The sequence below is a fragment of the Plectropomus leopardus genome, chromosome 13 (assembly GCF_008729295.1).
Source record: "Plectropomus leopardus isolate mb chromosome 13, YSFRI_Pleo_2.0, whole genome shotgun sequence".
NCBI classification, from domain to species: Eukaryota; Metazoa; Chordata; class Actinopteri; order Perciformes; family Serranidae; genus Plectropomus; species Plectropomus leopardus.
Genome location: NC_056475.1, coordinates 16,768,457 through 16,790,549, shown reverse-complemented (window position 1 = coordinate 16,790,549; position 22,093 = coordinate 16,768,457). Strand labels below are relative to the sequence as shown.

Sequence of the window (22,093 nt, the reverse complement as noted above, 5' to 3'; positions counted from 1 at the left end):
ATTGTGTCCCAATGCTCTTAAATAGGCAGACTGCTTTGACAATAGCTCATTAATCACACCTGAATGTCCCCACAGACACACGAACTGAATGTAATACTCCAAGTGACATATTGTTTTTCTGACCCCAGTGGACTTCTGATTGGAGACATCAGCCAAGACCTGAAGTCTGTCTCTGTGATTCTGAAAGCAGATATGAGCGGCAGAGAGGCCACAGACGGACTACTGGGATCTTCCAGAAAGAAATCAAACCTCGACTCTATAGCTGATGTTTAGGCTACAAGAAAAGCCCTGACACACTCTACAGACTTCTGACCAAAAAACTGCAGCCAAGATTCTGTTAAAAAATGTTCCACAGCTTGATTAGTCATTTTTATAGATTAACATTGATTCATTTCGCAGAAAAGGTTTCCCGTCTTGTGCAGAAACATCAGCAGGAGGAAGCGTCAGTGGTTTGCCAGTGTTTGCAGGAAGTATCCTGTGCATTGTTTTAAATTACAGGGAAATGAGCCAGGACAGACTGAAAGGTAGCTGTATAAACATGTTTTTGTGTTAGAGGGCTCTTGTATCAAAAAAAAAAGAAAAAAAAAAGACTTGTGAAAACAACAACAACAACAGTTTATTATTTAAAAAAGTGTGTATTGTTAGGACTCGTTTCAAAATAAATGTATCAGAGTATGTTATTGAACTGAAATACTCTGGTGGGTTAATGTTGCACAAATACAGTCCTCTCTAATGCACCTCTTATAGCCTGGATGGTTTTTATTTTGACATTTCACTGATGGGACAGAAAAAAATCCTCCACACCCTGCAGTGCTCTGTCTCCATGAATATTGTCTTAACTTGTATTGCCACCTATTGGTGTATCTTTATATCTACAGATAACAGGGTCAGTGTAGCCACTGTGGCTAAATTTGCTTAACTTCGGTCTATTCAGACGTTCTGCATTCATTTATCCACCTGTCAGTCAGTCTATCTATAGGCCTTACTCAACTATCAGTGACATTAAAACATCTGTAAACATCTGTTGTTAGACAGTGTTACATTGAAATAGAAACATCTGCAAAACTAGAACCAAAAAACATTAAAATGTACAATTTTGATAGGAGCCAACACTATGTTTTGCATTTGTAGTTGAAAATAAATACATTTAACATTTACATTTCTACATTTTCAATGAATATACTGTTATATGTCGTTGCATTGTTGCCACAGATCACTGTTAGCAAACGTGTGCTGTTAATATGAAATCTGACTGCAGTGAAAGAGGCCTGTAATGGAATAATATCACCAGTAGGACTGCATACTGAACATGAGCAATCCAAGAGCTGATGCAACATGATAAAGAATAGTTATTTATTATTTATTATTTGATGGCCTACTGTAGCTGATACTGTATTTGTTGTTTGCTGGTTTTGTGGTCTGCAGTTTGGCGGGCCTAGGTGTCACGCTCACCACCACCTCCTCCACCTCCAGATGACAGCTCATATACTACAGAACTGTATATACGTTGATATGATACATATAAAATGTGCAAATATTACTTATTCAGTGTCTACAGAAACATACAATAACACAGTTTTCCTCTTGTGACTGGGCTGATGGTACCTTCAACTGATACAATTGATTAACCCGGCCATGGACAGTAAATAATGAAACAGTTGCTAAATGCCCTATGACACCACCAACTGGATGATTATTTCAGTTTGATATTATTTGAATTTGATTTTCTTTATCATTCTGCTGCATGCCTTGATGCTCTGGTTTCCAGGGAACAGCTGTTTGTGTTATTTTACTTTGCCAATATTATAGTGAAATATAAATTACATTTTTCAGCAGATATTTTCTAAATTCTCTAAAGGATTAAAGTGGCCCACATTCAGGCAACCATTAACTAGCTATTGAGAGCCATTGACACACTTTCCAAATTGGAATATTACAAGAATATTGCATCGATACCACATAGAGCCGACAAAATACCAAATTACAAACACGTCTCTTATATAATCCCAACAGAGAGTTACTGGCAATTAACCCCCAAATAGATTTTATCACATTCCCCTATAGGTGAATGTGATAAAATGTGTTAATATGTGCTGCTGCTGTTTCTCAGGCTCTGTGGGCCTCAGCTCCCACATGCTATTGGCTGGTGAATCTGGGGACCTGCAGCCAATCACAGTTCACCTGGTGGTTATTAAAAATGTTGTGGGGCTGCATGTAAAAGCCACTTTTGAAATGCTGAAATGTGTCAAACATGACAGTAGACTAAAAAGCATCTTAAAAAACAAATAAAAGAGCAGTGTTAGGAAGATTGTTTTTGAATGCAATAGGTTACAGATTACTAGTTACCCTGTTAAAAAAATATAATCAGTAATTTATTTTTTTAAATTACTTAATCAAAGTAATGTAACTTATTAACATTTCATTACTTTTCTGACAAATGTTTTAAACTGCATTATAGAGCTGAAAAATGTCCAGTGGAAAGATGGAAAGCAGCAAAATGAATTTTATATTCAACACACTTTTTACTAAAAAGAATATATTTGGATGCCACCCCTTTGTAGTCACCAATATCTAATTTAAACTGTAATTTTATTACATATTTTTCTCAGCAAATAATTACAGATGCATTTATTTTCAAATGTATTTACATGTGTTAAGTAATTATTCCCCAAACACTGGTTACCCATAATATTAGGCATTTTTTAAAAACAACTAAAAACAATTTTGGAGCATGAAAAATAAATAGGTGTTAAATAAGTAATTTATTAAACAACATATTTATGCCTACTTTTATTTAATTAATTAATAAAGTTTAGTTCCTGTTTTTAATTTTGTTTTGTATCTTAAAAGTCTGGTTTATTTAAAAAAAAAAAAAACAGTATACAATATGATACAAAGAAGACACAAAACAGAAAATACAACGTAAAGCTGCGTAAAAAAAAGCACATCACACTCAACATACAATAAAAAGCTTCACACAATAGGATACAATTGGATACTTGTCTAAATAAAAATAAGTTATAAAGTCCGGAGTTTAAGGTCAGCGAGCACAGAGCTGAGTTGCTTTGTGTGTGTGTGTGTGTGTGTGTGTGTGTGTGTGTGTGTAGGATTTAGTGACATCTAGCGGTGAGGTTTATGAATTGACACTTCTCCTACTATTGACGGTGGCCGAAAGGAAAACGTGACTGGTTTGTCCGTTTTACAGGGTTACACCATGGATCTATTATAAATGCGCGTTTATGTTTGGAGAAATACCGAATTCCAAATCTTGATTCGGAAAATGGCGCATTTTACGTCTTTAGGACTTAATGTTTTTAATAATGGCTATTAAAAAATGCGTTCTGAAAAGTCAACATGTCTCAAAAAAATATATCCAGTGATTTGAGGAGGTCTCTTTCCCAATGTTAAGCAAATGGGGACAAGTCTTTCTGCACCAGTGTGCATCACGTGATGCTGTAGTTCCACTTTCGGCCACTATGCACATTTTGCTGCAGAGGGTGGCGCACTTCCTGGGGTCTGGTCTGGGTTACGTCCATGGTTCCTTGATGGTTTGGGGCTAATGTTCAAACAACATGGCGGACTCTGTCAAAGACTGTGGATTTAAACGGCTCATTTTAAGGTAACGAAAAGACGAGAATTCTTTGCGATGATTAGAAACTAATAAAAACACAGTCGTGTATATTTTATAGAATTTCGTCCAATAGTTGTCCCTAAATCCGACAAGCTGTACTTGAAAAACGACTACCTGTGGCTCCCTGTAGGTAGGAGCTGCCGTTTGTGTTTGGCTAAGCTAACGTCACATTTTAGCATTGGTTCATTAGCACAGTCGTGTATTTAGTTTAAGGGTTTTATTTTATTTTTAGCTGTTATGGCTTCATATTTGAGCCAGGGTTAATCTATTCATGTCACTTCCCTTTCTTATTATTTTTGTGAATGTTCACGGATGTAACAGTGATAACAAAATAATAGCTGCATCAGGTGACAGCGGTTTTTTACTGAAAGTTAAACAAACTTTTCTACTGATTATTTGCTGTCGGGGATTTTTGTCACTAACAATAAGCTGATAGCTGTCTGGACATCTTTAACCCTTAGAAACCTGGAAATATTGGCCTCAGCAATGAGCAATTTAGGAAGGAATGACCCAGAAATTAGGAAGAAATTAGTAAAAAAAAAGTTACCTGAAGACCTGAAGAAAATTACCTGAAAATCAGTATAATAAATAAAACAAACAAATATGAAAGTTAAAAAACATCCAAAAACTGCTTAATTAGAATGATTCTGTAAAAATAATTTCAAATATATATGTATGATAATTATAAATAAATAAATAAAAAAATTTTTCCATGAGCTATATCTTAATAAATAAATACAATAAATAAATTGCTAAATTAACAAACTTCTTGCCATGGTGCTCATTGTCCTTTCCCCCTTATTTTCAAAAGAAATCAAACCAATTTGCTGAGTGCTCAAAAATGTAAATACTAAAATAAGAGGGCGTTTAGATGCAACAAAAGTCATGTCAAGCCAGGTTTCAAAGGGTTAAACATGTGAGGCTGATTACATGGTTTAAACCTAATGGACAGGCCAAATCAAGAATTGGTTACTGGTATGCATCAAAAGGCTGTTGTAAAGCATGTCTCAGAAACATTTTTTGCAACCAGCCCTTTTAAGTGACAACTCTATTATAAAACTTGAAACTAGTCGCATGTTATGAAACCAATATTGCAAAAGATAATGGAAATTCAATACATTGTATTAACAACCGAATAGTATTGTATATAATAATAATAATAATAATAATAATAATAATAATAATAATAATAATATTTATTTTATTTTATTTTATTTTATTTTATTTTATATTTATTTATTTATTTATTTATTTATTTATGTATGTATGTATGTATGTATGTATGTATGTATGTATGTATCTATCTATCTATCTATCTATCTATCTATCTATCTATCTATCTATCCATTCCATCCATCCATCCATCCATCCATCCATCCATCCATCCTATCCATCCATCTATCTATCTATCTATCTATCTATATATCTTTAAATCCCCTTCCCCTACATTTGGGGTCTAATCAGAGCCACATGACTCCTGTACTTTCAGGTCTGGCTGGTGTTTTGCCGGCAGTTTGGGGGTCAGACTCAGTGTGGCGCCCTCGCACCGTGAAGAGGAGCTCGTCCTGCCCGGTGAAAGACGCTCTGACAGCTCCGAGTCTGTGGAAAACCAACAGAAACTCACCATCCAGCATTTCAGCCGTCACACCGGAGCGCACAGGCGTGCGGGCGTCTGCGGGAGCGCACTGGCTGTTCAGGGAGGGATGGACGCCTCCGCACCGAACCAGAGGACTGCTGGGGTTTGTTGGGTGGGAGTAGCAGAGGATGAGGGCGTGAGGAGGAGGTGGAGGAGGAGGACAGTAGAGTCAGTTTCGATTTGATTCCTCAACCGGCTGCCTTTACGCAGGGCGGAGAGGTACAGCAGTCTGCCGCCTGGCACTATAATCCGCTTGCCGGGAGGAGCAGGGAAAGCCCTCTCCAGACTGAGACAGAGACGGAGCGAGAGGCTTAAGTCGGACAGGGACAGAGAGAGTTGACAGGAGTGCTCGGTCCGGCTGCTGATACAGACTCTGAGGATCATTCAAGCTGTTTGAATCCCACTTCACATCATGAGTGGACCGACAAATGGTGAGCAATGTGTGAGTGTGTGTGTGTGTGTGCGGGTGAGTTTATTAACCTTTTGAAACCTTGGCAAATTGGCTTGATTTCTTTTAAACTCATGGGGAGAAGGCATTGAGCAATGCAAAAATTAGTAAGAAATTGGTACAAAAGTACAAGAAAATGACCTGAAAATGCACAAAAAACCCAGCAGCACCCAACCAAACAAAAAACACACATGCGAGTAAAAAAAAATTAATACAAGTAAAAAATAAAATTAAAAAATTAGAAATGACCTGACAAATAAACTTCCAAAAGCTATAATAATTCTATATAATACATTTAAAATTACAATTATTATACTTTGAAATATAGTGCTTTGGAATTTTTTCCCTAGCTTTAAAAAAATAATTTTCTAAATCTGCTAGTTTCTTGCAATTCAAGGAACATTTATTGGCAGATTGCTCATTGCCTTTTTCCCATGTTTGTGAAAGAAATCAAACCAATATGATTCAAAGGTTTAAATACTTGTGAAATGCATCTGAATGCAACACATAAAAGTGATCTTGATCCCGGTTTCAAGGGGTCAAATTGCACACATGTATGTGTGTGTTAATGTGTTTGCTTCAGTTTAATCAATGACATATAGCGTCCTGGGAGGGTTAACCTGAAGTAGACATAAACATTCCTTCACTGAGGTTATTGATCACTGACACTTATTGACACTGTATTTTATCATGTCATTAGCTGGCTGTCTGTCAGAGAAGCTTAGAAACAGAGGCTGATACCGTGTATTGATATCTGAAAGCGTTCATCAGTATTTTCATCATGGTTAGTTTGTAAATTGATATAGATTTCTATGGTTTTGATGACAACCAGGGATTCCTCTGCTGGAGAAATCCCCACAGTCACAGCACCCAATATTTTACCCATAATTTTATTTAATATGTACATATATATATATAAAAGGGAGTACTTAAGCAATCAATAAAAGTGAAATAAGAGAGTAAGAAGAGCCTGAGACAGCTGCTCAGATATTTCAGAGAGAAGAAAAGAAGCCTGCTGTTCTTTGATAGCCGGGAGACAAAGCAGCACATCTTTGGTCCACACTGTGCCAGTCACATATTAAAATGGTCCAATGTCTAAACAAAGAGCCACATGAAGCAGTTTTTTTTTTAATAATGTGAAACCACTAAATCCCAAAATCTATTTTCTGAAAATAAAGCCGGCTCTGCAGACATGACACAACGCTGTGCTTCCCAGTGTAAAGACATCAAGCAGCGCCTCACACCTCCTAGCAGCCATTCAGTTTAATACCTCCCACCTGAGGGAGATATTTAACCTTATGAAGGCTCCGACAGGCTACGCTCTGATGCAGTTATGACCATGTCAGCGTAGCAGAGGGGCCCCAGCTGAGTGACTGTAACCCCAAAAATCTCCCACAGAAAAGAGGAGGATTAACTTTTGGCTGACTGGTTTGGTTTGCACCACGGGGGACCTTTATTGGTTTCTATCCACAAGGTCAAAGGTCAGAATTAATATGCATCGCTGTCGAGCAGTGCAGTTTTTAAGCCACTTTAGGGAGAATTGTTGGAAAATAGGGCCGACATTAGATTTCTTTAGATTTTTAAAAATGAAAATGTCATCCATGGTGTCAGATGTTATGTCCTCCCTACTGTGGCACTCAGTGAGGTCAGTAAGACAAATCACTCAGACACCTTTGTTTGATGCCTTTTTCTTATCAGCAGTTGTTTAATGTTTTAGACCAGCGTTTCCATCCTCGGGTCGAGACTTTCAGTTGCTCATGAGGAAAATTTTCAGGGGTCTCCAAACAGGATAAGTTATTTATGCTGCTCTAATCTTTGCTTCTTTCATGCATGTTACTGGAAAATTGTATCCAACTTATTCAAATAAAAATGGAAGAGAGTTTGGCTGACTTGCACATAACCCAGAGCACTGGTTCCCAACATGGGGGTGGGGTCTCCCTGTGGGGTTATAAGATACATTTTAGGGGTCATGAGAGAACGGGTTTGAAAACAGCAGAAGAATTATAGTTCCTCTGCAACAAATAATTTTTCTAATTGGTGATTTTACACATGCTTTGCTGGGTAATTTCACAAAATAAAAGAATCTGAGAGGGGAAAAAAATCCACCTCAGGGTGAAATTTGTAACACCTGAGGAGGGGGTCACAAGATGACATGGCTTTATTTTCACACGAGAAAGAGGCTGGGAACCACTGTTTCAGACAAGAGTAACAGCTTTGTGTGTGCACAGGACATTATGGTTACTGGTTAGTTGTATCAAGACAGTGCACAACACAGGCAACCCATACACACACATTAAAGCACATACAGTACTTGTATATGCAGCTTTTTTTTTTTACCTTCATACGATACATAAACTAGAATATACATTTAAACCTACTAATAGTAACAAACCCACAAAAATAACCCATTCAGGCTCTCTCACACACGCACATGCACAGACACACAAAGGTGGCTTTCTGTGTCTGTGGTTCCAGTCCTTGTGCTGCCATCTGGCTACAGAGCCTATGCCAGCTTTTGTGGTGCACACACACTTGCACGCACACTTACACACACTCACACACACTCACAAACACATACTGGTAATACAATTTGTTAGGAAACATTTTTGCCCCAGTTTTACCTTTTTTTGTACTCGTTCTCTCTCTCTCTCACAGAAACAATTATAGATCCTCAACTCTCTCTGTCTCTCTCCTGCTGTCATCAGCTTAACCTGCCAGCATGTTGTGTGTCGTGTGTGTGTGTCTGTGTGTGCTGTGATTGCATAATACTCTGGGAGGCAGAGACATTAACTGTAATGTAATTGAATGGACGGGAATACAGTAGAATTGTTACTCTGACTGTTGCACACTGGCTAAGGGTCAGTTGATTGAAAATCAAAATCAATATTGATCACAGTGAACTCTATACACTACTGTCCTACAGTTATAGAGACAGAGCTGCTCTGTCTGTGCGTGCGTGCGTGTGTGTGTGTGTGTGTGTGAGAAAGCATAAAGAAAAATACTTTTTTGTTTCTCTAAAAGGGATTTGACCAGTTTCATAAGCGAGGATGAAAGAGGTTTAATCCCAAAACAACCCCATGTGCCCTTTTCTGTCTCACATAGTGTGTGTGTGTTTGTCATGTTCTGCATGTGTATGTCACGATTCAAGATTCAAAGCTTTATTGTCATGTGCACAATTTGCAATGTGCAGTGCACAGCATTATGGAGACAAGTATGGAGAAGTAATTATACAAATCTAGACAGAAGTATACAAATCTACAGTGCACTACATTAATGCAAATTTGTAAAGTGTATATTTATAATAGCTGTCTTTTCCATTGAAACAATTGTACAAATTGTAGAATATGAGTAGTTCCCTGACAACTAAGACTCTGAAGACCACCTGCAGATTGAAGTTAATCATTCAGTTAGTTTCCATCTCCCTCTGAACCTGTCTCTCTCTCACAGTCTGTCTCTTAAGCCGCTACCTTGTAATGAATGGTTGTAAGTCGTACTGATCTCCCAGCAGCCACCACCAGTTACAAAGTCAATCACTAAGCCTTCTTTGTCTCCTTAAACCTTTGGTCAAGTTTGTGTGTGTGTGTGTGTGTGTGAGATCATGTTCGTTATTGTGTTTCTATTTGATTGTCTGTTTTTGTCTTATTGATCCAAGGCTAAATTGATGAATTTTTAGGGGGAAAACTAAACAAACATCTGTTGTGATCTTTGAGAATGAGTCAACTTGTGGATTAGTTTGTGGACAAACCCGAGCAACTGTTTTCAGATTCATTATGCATGGAAACTTTTGTTTAACTGTCACAGGTTCCTGCAACAAGACACTTGCCTCAGTGAAAAAATGTGTCAGATCTTATCTGTTTGTGGCAGTTGTCTCACATTTTTTTAAATCACTTTGATCAAAGGTTTGAATTTCAGTTCAATGGAAGACTAAAGGAAGGCCTTCAAAATGACAATAACTGACATGTTTTTGATCCTCTCGTCTTTTCTCCTCAGTTCAGTACCAGTCAGGTCTTTATGGAGGAAACAACAACAGCAGCTCCCCTCTCTCCAGCCGTGGAAATTCGCCCATCGTGTGTGAGCGCTGTGGGGAGGTGTGTCGCGGGGAGGTGGTGCGTGTCAAGAACACACATTTCCATGTTCACTGCTTCACCTGCCAAGGTAGGAAAGGCGTTACACACCTACACACGCAAACATGCTGCTGTATATTCAGTGCACATTAACACCTCCTCACATGCACACATATGTATCCACACACTCACATCCGCTTCCATGCTCAACTCCCCCACATACACACACGTGCGCACACACACACACACACACATATTTCATATTCATTTATTTTTCTATCTTGGACTCATGCATGTGTTTCCATGTGTGGATGCCACCCACATCAATTTGCATAATTTAATATTAAATAATTAGCAGTCCTCAGACAAGAAGGAACCAGCACAATTGAATACTTGATAGCTTCACTGAAATAGAAACAGAACTATCTATGACTCCAGCAGGATCAAAGTCAATAATTTTATATAAGAAAAACATACAGTATTTGGACACACCTGTCACCAGAAACTGAAGGTGACGTGATATCTTCACAATGAAGAGAAGGTGGGGAGATCTTTGATCTTTTAAACATTACAGGTATTGTACTTTTGTCTAAATATCTCAGTAGCCACAGCAGCAAAGCTATGGATCCACTCAGTGCTCATTTAATATCTGAATACCAAAAACAGAGGCTTGGATAAGTCAGGAACAGTATGTCATGTTGGCTCATGTGCTATTTTCACTTTGTACTTCATGCATGTTATATAGGTATCAGGTGTCAGAAAAGCCAAGTATTAATGCAACTGAGAAAATTAGAAGTGGATGGGAATCCGATTGCTCAAAAGACGGTTGAGGTTGGAGTAATATATATTTACTACATCATACAAGATTTACTGTCATAAATAAAAGCAGCAAATTCCAACATTTAAGGAGCCAGAACCAGCAAATGTTTGACATTTTTGCTTAATAATGACTGAAAGGAATAATCAATCGATAATTAGCATAGTTGGTGAATAAAGAGAAACTTACCCTCGCACTTTTGGCTTGAGTGCCTCCTCCCTGAAATGTGAAAAAAGTGTCAGAAATAGAATACCTCTTGTCCCACAACACTTCCCAACTACTCCTTTTAAGATGGGTGTAAGTAAAACTTGTAAATAAATATTGTAAAAGGAACAGAAGGTTTAAAAAAAAAAGGGAAAACACAAGTGAAAATTGTATTCATCCACGCATTTGTGTGTGAACGCATGTACATATTTGAGTATTTGAGTGTGTTTGCAGCATGTGTGTCTTTGCATGTTTGAGCTCCACCAGTGAGCAGGTGGGACAGAACGCACAAATAGAGGTCTGGAGTCAGCAGCTAGCTTAGCAGTGCTGTCAGCAGGTTTTCAGCCCGTAGTCAGACTCCAACCAGCTAACCTCCTTTCACAGGCCGGGACCCGCATAGTCCCAAAGCGTGCTGCAAAACAACACTGTTTTCTCTGTTTGATGTGCCAGTAACATCGCCTGAATGCACTCAGCCACAAAGCACCAAAGAGGAGGGTTTTCCTTTTTTATTCTTTTTATGTCATGCTACATTTTAGATCTGAAAAATAACCTAAGCTGAAAAAAAACTGTTTTGATTGTTTGTTTGGTTGAATGATAGATTGTCTAATTGACTGATAGTTTGCTTAGTCAAAGCACTCATTCCCTCTGACAGGACATGAGCTTGACTCATTGACGGAAATGTTCTCTCTTTGATATTAAAGTATTTATTATTATGGACAATTGATCTTGCAGAGTAGGCTTAATGACTTTTAGCTAATGGAGCGTGGGCTGAGTAGACATCAGCTGATGAAGTCGACAAGAATCAAAATGTCAGCTTTTAGTACACGGGCGTCTTATTTATTCTTCTTCTGCTGATTATTTTTTCCTCTTCTATCCTCCCCCTCTCTGATGCTCTCATGTCTTACATCCTTTGTTGGTAGCTGTGAATGTCAGTGAGTTACAATGAGTCTTTGTTTGGTAAACAGTGTAATCTCCTGTTAGTAAGGCTATTTGGGATTGAAGAGAGATTGCTTTTGGAGAGAGGAGAGGAGATTTGGATAGAAACGGAAATAGAAACAGATGAGCAGGGTGAGATAGATGAGGCAGAAACTCTGTGTGCTGGTGTTTGTGTGAGTTTAGATTGTCTTTTATTTGGTAGTATATTGACTAATTTAGGTTTTGTTGAATGTACATTGTGCTTTATATCCCAGCTTTACTTGGGAGTTGCATGAAACTGTCCTCTCATGATTTCAGTAACATGTATTTGTAGACCTTGGTACGTGGGTACTATTCGATGACAGTCATTTATAAGGTCGTTATTTAACACTCAGTGCAGTGAGTTGGTTGGTTCACCACTTTGGTCCGACTGAAATACGTCACCATTTATTGGATGGATTGCCATGAAATATTCTATAGACATTCATCGTCCCCAGAGGATAAATCATACCAACTCTGTTGCACCCCTGACTTTTCCTCTCGCACCACCAAGAAGTTAACATTTGTAATTTTTGGGCGGTATGCCTCAACAACTTGGACTGATTGCAGTTACACGTAATGCATTCATGGCCAACTCTGGATGGATTCATTGAAATAACGTTGGTGATGTTTAATGCAGTGCCATCATCAGTTCCAAAGTTAAACTTGACCAATACTTTTGTTTATGAATAAATTTGCCTCAATTGTACTTCGGGTTTATTAGTTTTCCTACTATGACTTTGAATTGGTAAATATTAGCATTATCGCATTACCATTAGCTTGAAGCTCTGTGCCTAAGTTCAGCTCCACACCTGCAAGCGTGGCGTTAGACCCCTTTCCACCAGCATGGAGGGCATTGTGTTCTGGTTGGCTCACCCAATGTTGAAGAGTTAGAGCATTTCCAACAAAAATAAATTGGTTCAGAACCCGAAACGTTGGTGACCAGCTGGAGACAAAAAAAAGCTTATACTTAACCTGAAGTTTTACTGCAATGACCTCAGTGGGCGTATCAATTTCTATAGTTGGTCCGTGCTTGTTTCTTGGATAAAAACCAACCAATAATCTGAAAACAGAAATGAAATGAAATCAGTCATCTTGCTATTACTGTTTACTTCCGTTGTGTATTCTGCAGTGCCCTTTGTTGATGGATCCTTGGTTACAGTGGCTCCGCTCAAAATTGGTGGAAAGACGTGCTGCTTTGCTAGATAGCACCAAGGGTCCAAGAAGCCTGAACAGAATCAGTTCAAGAACTAGAGCTTATTTTTGGAAAAAATTATATTAGTTTTGCGTATGAAGTACTGGGCAACTACTCTACTGTCTGTATGAGCAGTTTAGTATAAGTGTTTTGAATACTTGGACAGGCTTCACGTTAAACTAAAGTATGTATGATGTAGTCAGATATTTTGATCCAGGCCCTTGTGGCAGTGACACCAGCTTTCATAGCTTGTTAAAATTTCAAATGTGATTTTTGTTAAATAAAGCTGGTGAATAAAATTTAAAAACTGTGTCTTACAGGAGCTAGCCATGTGGATAGAATCACTATATATGAAATTTTATGTCTCGATATTGTTATGGATAAAATAACCAGCCAGGACAATCTGTTTCTTTGTTAATCCAGCAGCTAAAAGAGGTTAAAGGGATTATGTGGTATAAATTAAATTGAGTATAAAAGAAATTATAATACAAACCTCCGTACAAGATGTCCCTACACGCAAATGCATCACATGGGATATTTAGGATTTAAACTTTTGATTTAACCACTACAACTTTGTTTCCTGTCAGCACAAAAGAACAAAGTGCACCACTTGCATACAGATGACATTTTCAAGGCTGATCACACAAAAGACAAATGCAACTCTGCAAATAATATCTCTCTGCTATCATAAAATCTGTCATAAAATATGCCCCAAATTCATAAATTTTGCCTCATTTTTAAAGAGAATGAGGCCAGTTTTTGGAATATTATGTCCATGTCCTGCTGGATATGCAAATATTCAGGCGTAACTCCTGACTTTGACTGACAAATATTAAGACTTAACTATTGAAAACCACATTTTAGAGTGTAGCCAAATCCATGGCACATGTTTCTACTGTTTATACCGATCATTCCCTCAGTTAGACTGGTTAGTCTTTCCTTTTCTAACCCCCTCCTCCTCTTTGATCCATCTGTCTATCCTGATCACAGTCATGCAAATGAGTCATGCAAAGAGCTACAGCAAGGAAATCCATACCATGTTGATGACGCGAAAAGATGAGGGAAGACGGTGACAGGACGGCAAGGCGTGTGCTGGATGGACAGATCGATAGCCTCATTGATACCTCCCCTGGGCCCCCCCCCCCTCTCCTCCCCCACATCCTCATCCCCTCACTTTGCTGTCTGCTTCCCCTTCTCCTCACATATGATGCCTTCTCTTTTCCTCTTCCTCTAATCTCTCCCCCGACTCCCATCTTGCCTCTCTTCTCTTTGCTCCACGTCTCGTCTTAGGCCTCGTGTCTGAAATAATCCTTTCGTCTCCTCTTTTGCACCAGAAAATTGAGCCATGTACATCATCTGTGACCTTTCAGCGTGTCTTTTTGTAAAGAGCAATCTCAGTTGTTGCTGGAAAAAAAAATATCCAAATTACCAGATTCTCACTGTGAATGGCACAGTATTTCAGTCCCATTTTTGGAGACTTTTATGGGATAATTTTCAATTACAGAGTCCCCTTAAGGTGATGTACAACAGGCGCACACTTATTTGGATGGATTGTGCAAGGTCTTCACCTTCTCAACAGAATACAAAGTAGACTCATATATTTCTTGTAACCTAGTAAGAGCTTACTGCAAAGCCTGACCCACTTTGGTTAGAAACAAGTTTGTGTTCCAGAAGTGAAACATACCAGGCAGTGTATTTTATCAGTATTAGTGTAGCTCACCCATGCAGACGGTTACAGATGGTTCTTTCTTCAGAAGAGACTTCAAGGACAAACTGTGAAGCATTAACCGCTGTATCAGCTCAGCTGCGCACCACTCGTTTCTGTGTGTCCCTGCATGAGCATTTGCACAGGAGGTCAGTGTTCTGGTGTGTTTTCATGCACGCTCGTATGTTTTGTTGCCTATCTGGAAGCTAAATCAGAACGATGAGACAGTCAGCGTGTGTGTCAAGCCTCCAGGAGTTCTCGTTTCTCGCATCTATCTTCATTTATATCCCTTCTTTTTAAATGCATTCTTCCTTTGCCTCTTTCTTTCATTCCCAAGACCCTTTGCTTGCGCCGCTGGCAGTAAACAAAGAAATCATTATCTGTTGTCTTTCTGCCAGTTGTGTGTTTGTGCGCATGTGTGTCCAGACCTCAAGCACTTCAATTTAATAGGCTACAAATCACTGTTAACAGATGTAGAAGAAAAGTATTTAAATACTTCAGTGCCTCAGACGAACTGCAGCTGAACCTGGCCTCCAATGAGCAGAAGGGAGGGGAAGAGGGAGGCTGGTGACGAATGAAACTGATGGAGCGGTGAGTGAGGGAGGGGATAAACACTGGGATAAAAGGGAGGAGCGAGAACATGCACTGAGAACAATTTTATTTATTGATTTGTATTGATTTTATCTATTTGTGACCTGAAATTGATTTTCTGTTTTCTTTCTCCACAACCCTCCGCTTACTTCTCAGTTCTTCTTGGTCTATAGATTCGGTGGGAACACCCACAAAACGTCACTTCCTTTTACAGCGCAGGGTAAACAAAGCAGTCACTACAATGCTGAAGAGTGGCTTTACGCTAGTCAAATGAACTTAAATATGCAGAGATAAAGGGTATTTTTCCAGCCTACTTTGCCATATGTGTAAGTGAATAGTGTGAACAACATTTTTGTTGGTCCAGTATTATATATTGCGTCAGTTGTCAGCGGCCAGGCTGTCAATTTTCATCCACTATAAGTCTAGTTTTTGCCACTGAAAGGCTCAGATTGTTACTCTAAAGTCTTGTTTGACTTTGTTGTGATCATGTACTTTGAGGTCATGAAGTGGGAACAACGTGGAAGCTACAAAAAAGATCTGGTGCAATATAATGCTAACAGCATTAAACATGAGGTTGATAGCTTTTTTAAGATTTTTATTTTATTTTTCCTTTTCAGATCCCACCTGAACTGTTTCTATTTTTCTTTTATCCACCCCCAGAAAGGCTTCTCTTATTGTGAAAGGACTGTTTTATAAAGAGCTGATCTGACATACTCATGTCTGATTTAGTCAATTTTTAATTAAGATGAAACTTTGAAGGGAATTTAATACTATTTAGTACATTTGAAGAAATTATTGGTCTTAAAAATAAACATTGAACCACAAAGACAATCCATTAAAAACCTTCAACAAGAAAGGTGAGGTCAGATTTGAGGATAGAAAAATGTCTTTGAGGGGTCTTCTAATTGCTTGAATTGTGGATATAACATATTAATCATGATTGATGGAGTGTCTTGGTGGCTGAATGGTTATAGTGCACAGCTCATTATCCTAATTTTGCTGGTTCAAGTCCAGTCAGTGAGTTTAAGGTTCAAGTCTGTCTATTGTTTGTGTTTTTCACATATTTGACTATATTTAATTAACGTTTTACTAATCCTTCAGTTAATTATTGTAATCATATAACACTATTATTTATATTACTTTTATATACAGTATATCCTTTTACAAGGATGAGTAAAATACTACTTCAGCGTAGTCAAAAATATCTGAAAAATATTGTCAACAGGTGGACTTGAACCTTGAATTCTAACATGTAAGTCTTATGTGCAAACAATTCATCTATGATGTTTGTGTTTATTTACTTACCCAACAGTCTATACATACATACAATAAATCATTGTTGAGCACCAACAATGATTATGTGAACATAGTGCCTCAAAGCTGTAATTCAACAGTTTGGTAAGTTGGTAAAATCTAAGATGAGACTTAGTCTCATATTACCATATCAGTTTAGTAATGATATATTGCCCAGCCTTTAATCATATCTTCTTTGGAGTTGCCAATTGATAATTGAACCCCAAACTGCAGCAGTGCGGGTGTCGCTCGCTTCTTGTTGAGTCATTATGAATGCTAACAAATGAGCTGAGTCTCAGTCCTTCAATTTCATTACATGACTGGAATTATTTCCAGTGACATTTCTTTTGATAGTTTTTTCTGTCTGGTGAGAATAAGTTATACGGGTCCCTCACAGACCGAGTATGGATGTGCTGCACAGTGAGACAGAGTGGAGGCTGGAGATGGTTGTAGACGCTCATAATAATGCTGTTACTCTGTCTGTCCAGCAGAAACAGTCACCAGGTTGAATTTGCTTATTAGAGGTCAATTTTGCAATAATTAAAGTTACTAATAATAAAATGAGGCAGGTCTCGTAATTAATCACCATTGTTTACAACGGGATTAAATCATTGTCCCGCTGTCTGAACTGTGTGATTTTATTTAGCTACTGAAGGAACTGTCCAGTTACTGCTGATTCAGCAAACACAAAAGAGACTAAATGTGGAAAACCGTTTGTGGCAACAGGTGGAGTCAGGGTGAGGTCACGTGGGGTCATAAGGTCTTTCTTGACAGGTCTGGCATTGAAGGGACTGACAAGTCTTTGACCTTTTTAAACATTAAGCTTCAGTCAGCAAGTTCAAGTGGCAGTGGAAAGATTTGTCCCGACTGTCCCTGAAAGACTAAAATGTCATGTGACAGAGAGGGAGTAATGGATGGCAGCAGTCAGGCACGTTTAGATTCAAGGAGTTCTCTGCTGTGGCCTTTACTGCCTCTATTATAATTACGTCGTAAATTTTCAAAATTAAGTCCTCAGCTTTATGAAATTATTTTGACTCAGAAACACTCATATCCTGAGGTACAGTGCATTCACAAAAGAAAAAAATACAGCTTATCTCTTTATTAGAGGTAGATCTTGTTTTGTTTGTCCTTTAAGAAGCTCATCATGTACCATATAGCAATTAAAATAAATAAATCAGCATACAACTATGATAACAACAAAAACAACAACAGCACCAAAAAGCAAACATCAACAACAGAGTACCTCACCATTAACAGAGAGCGATTTACCACATAACATTAAAGTGCTCCATATATACAGTAAATGAAGGCGTTGCATGCTCACACACAGAGGTTCAGGTTTTATTACTGGTTGTCACAAATGATCTGTGATCTATTTGGTTCGGAGGGATGGCATCCTTTACCATCTGTCTGAGTTATGAGTTCCTATCTTGCTATTACAAGAAGAGATCTCATAAATATGAGAGCAGGATCTGGTTATTATGAGAAAAAAATCTCAAAATTAGGAAAAACCTGCATATGCGTAAACTTATATCCATAAAGCATCCTGTAGTGATTTCTCCAGCGTCCTGTTCCTACAGGAGCAGAGTGACTTCAAGCAGTTAAGACTGGTCTTTCTGCCTGAACAATCCCAACGACTTGAGATTCCTGCACAGTGTTGACTTACTTATTTTATGGCATTAACATGAGGTGAAATTAATATTTCCTAATTCATATGGAGATGGAAAGAAAAGTAGATTTAGTGAGATAGCGCCATTGTTGCCCACTGTCTTATCCTGTAGGTTAGTGTAAGTTAGCGACGATTCATAGCAAGGCTTAATATTTTTCATAATTAGATCCTGATCTCATTATTATGAGATCTTTTTCTGTGATAATTAGATAGCAATGTAATTGTAAAAACAGGTGTTGGTTCGTTTCACTTCGTGAATATAATGGGCTTCTGTGCTTCCTCACTTTTGATATAATTCCTGACAAGTTGAATGGTTTCGAGAGGAACTTCAGTCAGATTTGTGACCTCATGCTCATCATAAAGATATCATTGGCCTTTCTATACTTCATTTACTGCATGATTAGAATCTATTGACAATTGTGCCTTTTTGCAGTATCTCAAAGATACAAAAAGCTTGACATGATATTTGCTGAGCTTGGCTAATGGTTCATCATCGTTAGGAGCATAGTTAAATTACTGAGACCTGAAAAAGGTTGATGTCAGTCTAATAAAGATGCACTGACAGCAGAGTCTTGCTCTGCTGTGCTCTGAGCAAAATGCTTACGTCAGCATGCAAATACGCTCACAATGGCCGTGCAATTATGTCCGGATGTTCATCAGGAATTAGGTTTACTATCTATATTTATTGTAGTAGTATGCTAGCATTGGCTAATTTGCAAAAAAAAAAAAGACATACGGAAATGTCATTAGTATTTGGTCAACACAGCCAGCGCATGCGCATGCATGAGTTTTGTTCTGTGAGGACAGTTTTTGAAAATGTCCTGTGATTCGAAAATCCAAATAAACCACAGGTCCCTCCAGAGAGCAGCCAAGCCTCAACAGCTCCCTCTCTTTCCTGTTTGCCTCCACATCTTAATAGCTTTCCATTTAGACAGTGATGAATGTGTGAATGCTATCAGCGGAGTGAGAAAAGACGAGAAGGACCGAGCTATCATCCTCAAGTGTCTCTGTCTCTGAGAAACAGAGAAAAAAAGAGTGTATCTAGGTGCAGGTTTGCATATATCATGTTGTCACAGCTGGCTGAAAACTTAATCTATTGAATGCCAGTGGATATTAAAAAATAAAAGGGTTGACTTGTTAGACAATTTTTTTTTTTTTTTTACTAACAACAAATATGTTTGGCATATACAGTACGTGTGTATGTGTATTAATATGCAGTATGAGTGTAGAGCACATACAGAGGAGCATGGATGTGTGTTAGCTGTAACTCCTCCACTGTGATCAGCTTTAGTCTCAGGCAGACTGGTAAAGGTCAGGCTGGCATTTTAAAGTTGCGCGACAGCAGCTTTGCCATGACGAGAATACAAGATCAGAGACAGAGAAGAAAAACAAAAATACTGTACAGCGTTTTGTCATGTTTGAGGATTATGTCCTAAATGTTCTTTCCTTTATGAATACATTGATTTTAACATCTTTAAACTTAGTCAAAATTATGACAGGATCACTGGGTTATGTGACAATACTGACTATGAACAGCATCACATCTGTGTTGAAAAATCATATTCGTACCTTAAATTTCAACATGTATCCTGCAAATGGACTTTTGAGATCTGTGTCACTCAGAAAACTTTGGACTACAGTTTAAATACAGTAAGGAGTGTGTATGAGGTCCATCCTGTTTGGTATAATCCAGCAAAAATGGAGAAAAAGTGAAGAGAGACAATACAAAATCATTGTTGTTTCTTTCGTCTTAGTGCCTACTGTGTCTTATGCAAAGGAAGTTGAATTGCCTTTTTGTTGAAAGATGCTATACAAATAAACTTGCCTTGACTAAACTCTGCAATAATCTTCCTGTACTGTTTACAATTATGAGGCTCTTGGTGATAATGATCATTTTTTATGGTCAGCAGTTAGAGGATGTAATGCAATTGCAGGCATTCCAGTGACAAAATGTGCAGTGAGCACAGCAGCAATGCCACGCTATTATCTACATAATATTACAAGATTGAACCTTAGAGGGAATTGAAAACCATGACATGACTCCATGATCTTTATGCTTAATAAAAGCCTTTCTCTCAAAATGATAATCAAATGGTTCATGTGTTTGGGTAAACACATCTTCATACCTGCATAGCAGAATAGGTCACTTGCCTCCCAAAATGACATATATGATCTTTGGAGTGTACCAGCAACAGGCACACGTACTAATGGTCACAGTTTTAAACATGTGGTTAATGTTTCGCAGTGGTCGCAGTTAGATGTAGGCATGAAAACTATTTGGTTCAAAAAAGGATCATTATTTGTATGTTACGTTAAAGTTAAAGTTAAGTGTGTTACATAACTTAACTTGCATTCATAACTTGAAGTAAGTCAGCACTGACACAAACAGCAACTTGCTAAAGGTCCTGTATTTGTTTGACCAGTCCATCCACCACAACCTCCTGCACTATAGACTGTATAATAAAGATGGACGGCATGGAAGCTCCCGAAAGTAAAACCAAAACATCTTGATCTCTGTCTAGTGAAAGACTGCATGCAAGCAGATGGGACATGGGCCGAACTAAAACCTCAGAGTCCCCCAAGTCCACCACCTAACAGTAAACATATAACATATAACAATATAACAGAAATATTTAGTGAGCTGCTTGCACAGATGACTGTTACGGATGTTTTGGGGGTAGTATGGTCTGATTTAGTCTGATACAGTTTACTTTAATGTTGCTTTACTGTCTTTATGTCATTAGGTTGACTCCAATAGATGCATAAATTAGGCAGCTAGACTGCTTGTCTTGGTCCACAGTGTCTTCCTCTCTCTCTCTGCCTCTCTCTTTCTCCGTCTGAGCCACTTAACACGCTGGCTGGGATCAGATCCATTCACTCCACTGGGTTTAGAGCCATTAGCTTAATTAGAGACCAGACATTCAATTCACTGTCAGATATGTTGACTCATTGGCTGCCTTTCAAATGTCTAACTTACAGTACATCCAGGTGTACCATGGTGCAGTTTATACCTCCGCTGGCCAAGCCTGTATACTGCAGGTTGTATCATACTGACAGTATGGCGCTGACACTGACGGCATGAGCAATTCAATTCATTTTAGGGACATGCATGAAAAAAAGTCTGTACACCGGTGGCACTATAAGAGGTTATGGCTTGGTTGTGATCCCTGAATGGCTGTTACAAAGTCTGTAAAACACAACAGAATGGAGGTAAAGGAAAGCTCTCTGCCTGCCCGATAGCTCGAGAAAATCATCATTCGGCTCCTTTTAAACTGTATAACCAACCAGCTCAGCAGAGGCCTCGTCATCCTCAGCACAGCTGCAACACAAGCAATCATTTGGCTGAAGGACTTTGCATTTGCTAAATAAAAGCCATACATCATGCTGTCAGTATATATAGTAAACACAGTGTGTCTCTTTGCCTCTATCACACAGCACTCCTCAGATATAAATATAAAAGTATTTATTGTATGTAAAGAGAGGACACCTGCAGATTTTACAAAATCAGGTTTACATGAAAGCACACATATCATTAAATATAAAATACATTCTCATATGCACCAACGACCATAACATATTGTAAAAAGAAAAAAAATAGTAGATTAGATGTCTAATCGTCTAATCCTGAAAACCAGATTAGAGTATTAACCCTTTCAAGGACACAAAAAACAACAGATTGCACTCTGAACAGCCCCACCCCCTCGACCACCACACACACACACACACACACACACACACACACACACACACTGTGGTCATGGTGAAACCTATAGATTATTGGATTAACACTGGTGTTCGTGTCAAAGCAGGCTGACATCTTAAGTTTCTTAATTATAATATCTCACATACTGATTACATGTATTGATTTCATTATCAGCAGTAAATG

General features: G+C 38.3%; 1 protein-coding gene and 1 long non-coding RNA gene across 2 annotated transcripts in view; one reads left to right on the top strand and one right to left on the bottom strand.

Moving 5' to 3' along the window:
• Positions 1–5,630: 5,630 nt before the first annotated feature.
• LOC121953079 (actin-binding LIM protein 3-like) overlaps positions 5,631–22,093 on the top strand; it is a 51,376-nt gene continuing 34,913 nt past the window's right edge. Inside the window, exons 1-2 of the mRNA XM_042500024.1 lie at positions 5,631–5,698; positions 9,706–9,870. Of these exons, the coding sequence (XP_042355958.1) occupies positions 5,680–5,698; positions 9,706–9,870 (184 nt within the window). The 5' untranslated portion in view covers positions 5,631–5,679. The remainder of the gene's footprint in view (positions 5,699–9,705; positions 9,871–22,093) is intronic.
• LOC121953080 lies at positions 9,791–12,800 on the bottom strand. The gene is made up of 3 exons (XR_006106477.1): positions 12,730–12,800; positions 10,786–10,815; positions 9,791–9,862 (listed from the first exon to the last, which is right to left on the bottom strand). It is a non-coding gene; the product is annotated as an uncharacterized LOC121953080 (long non-coding RNA).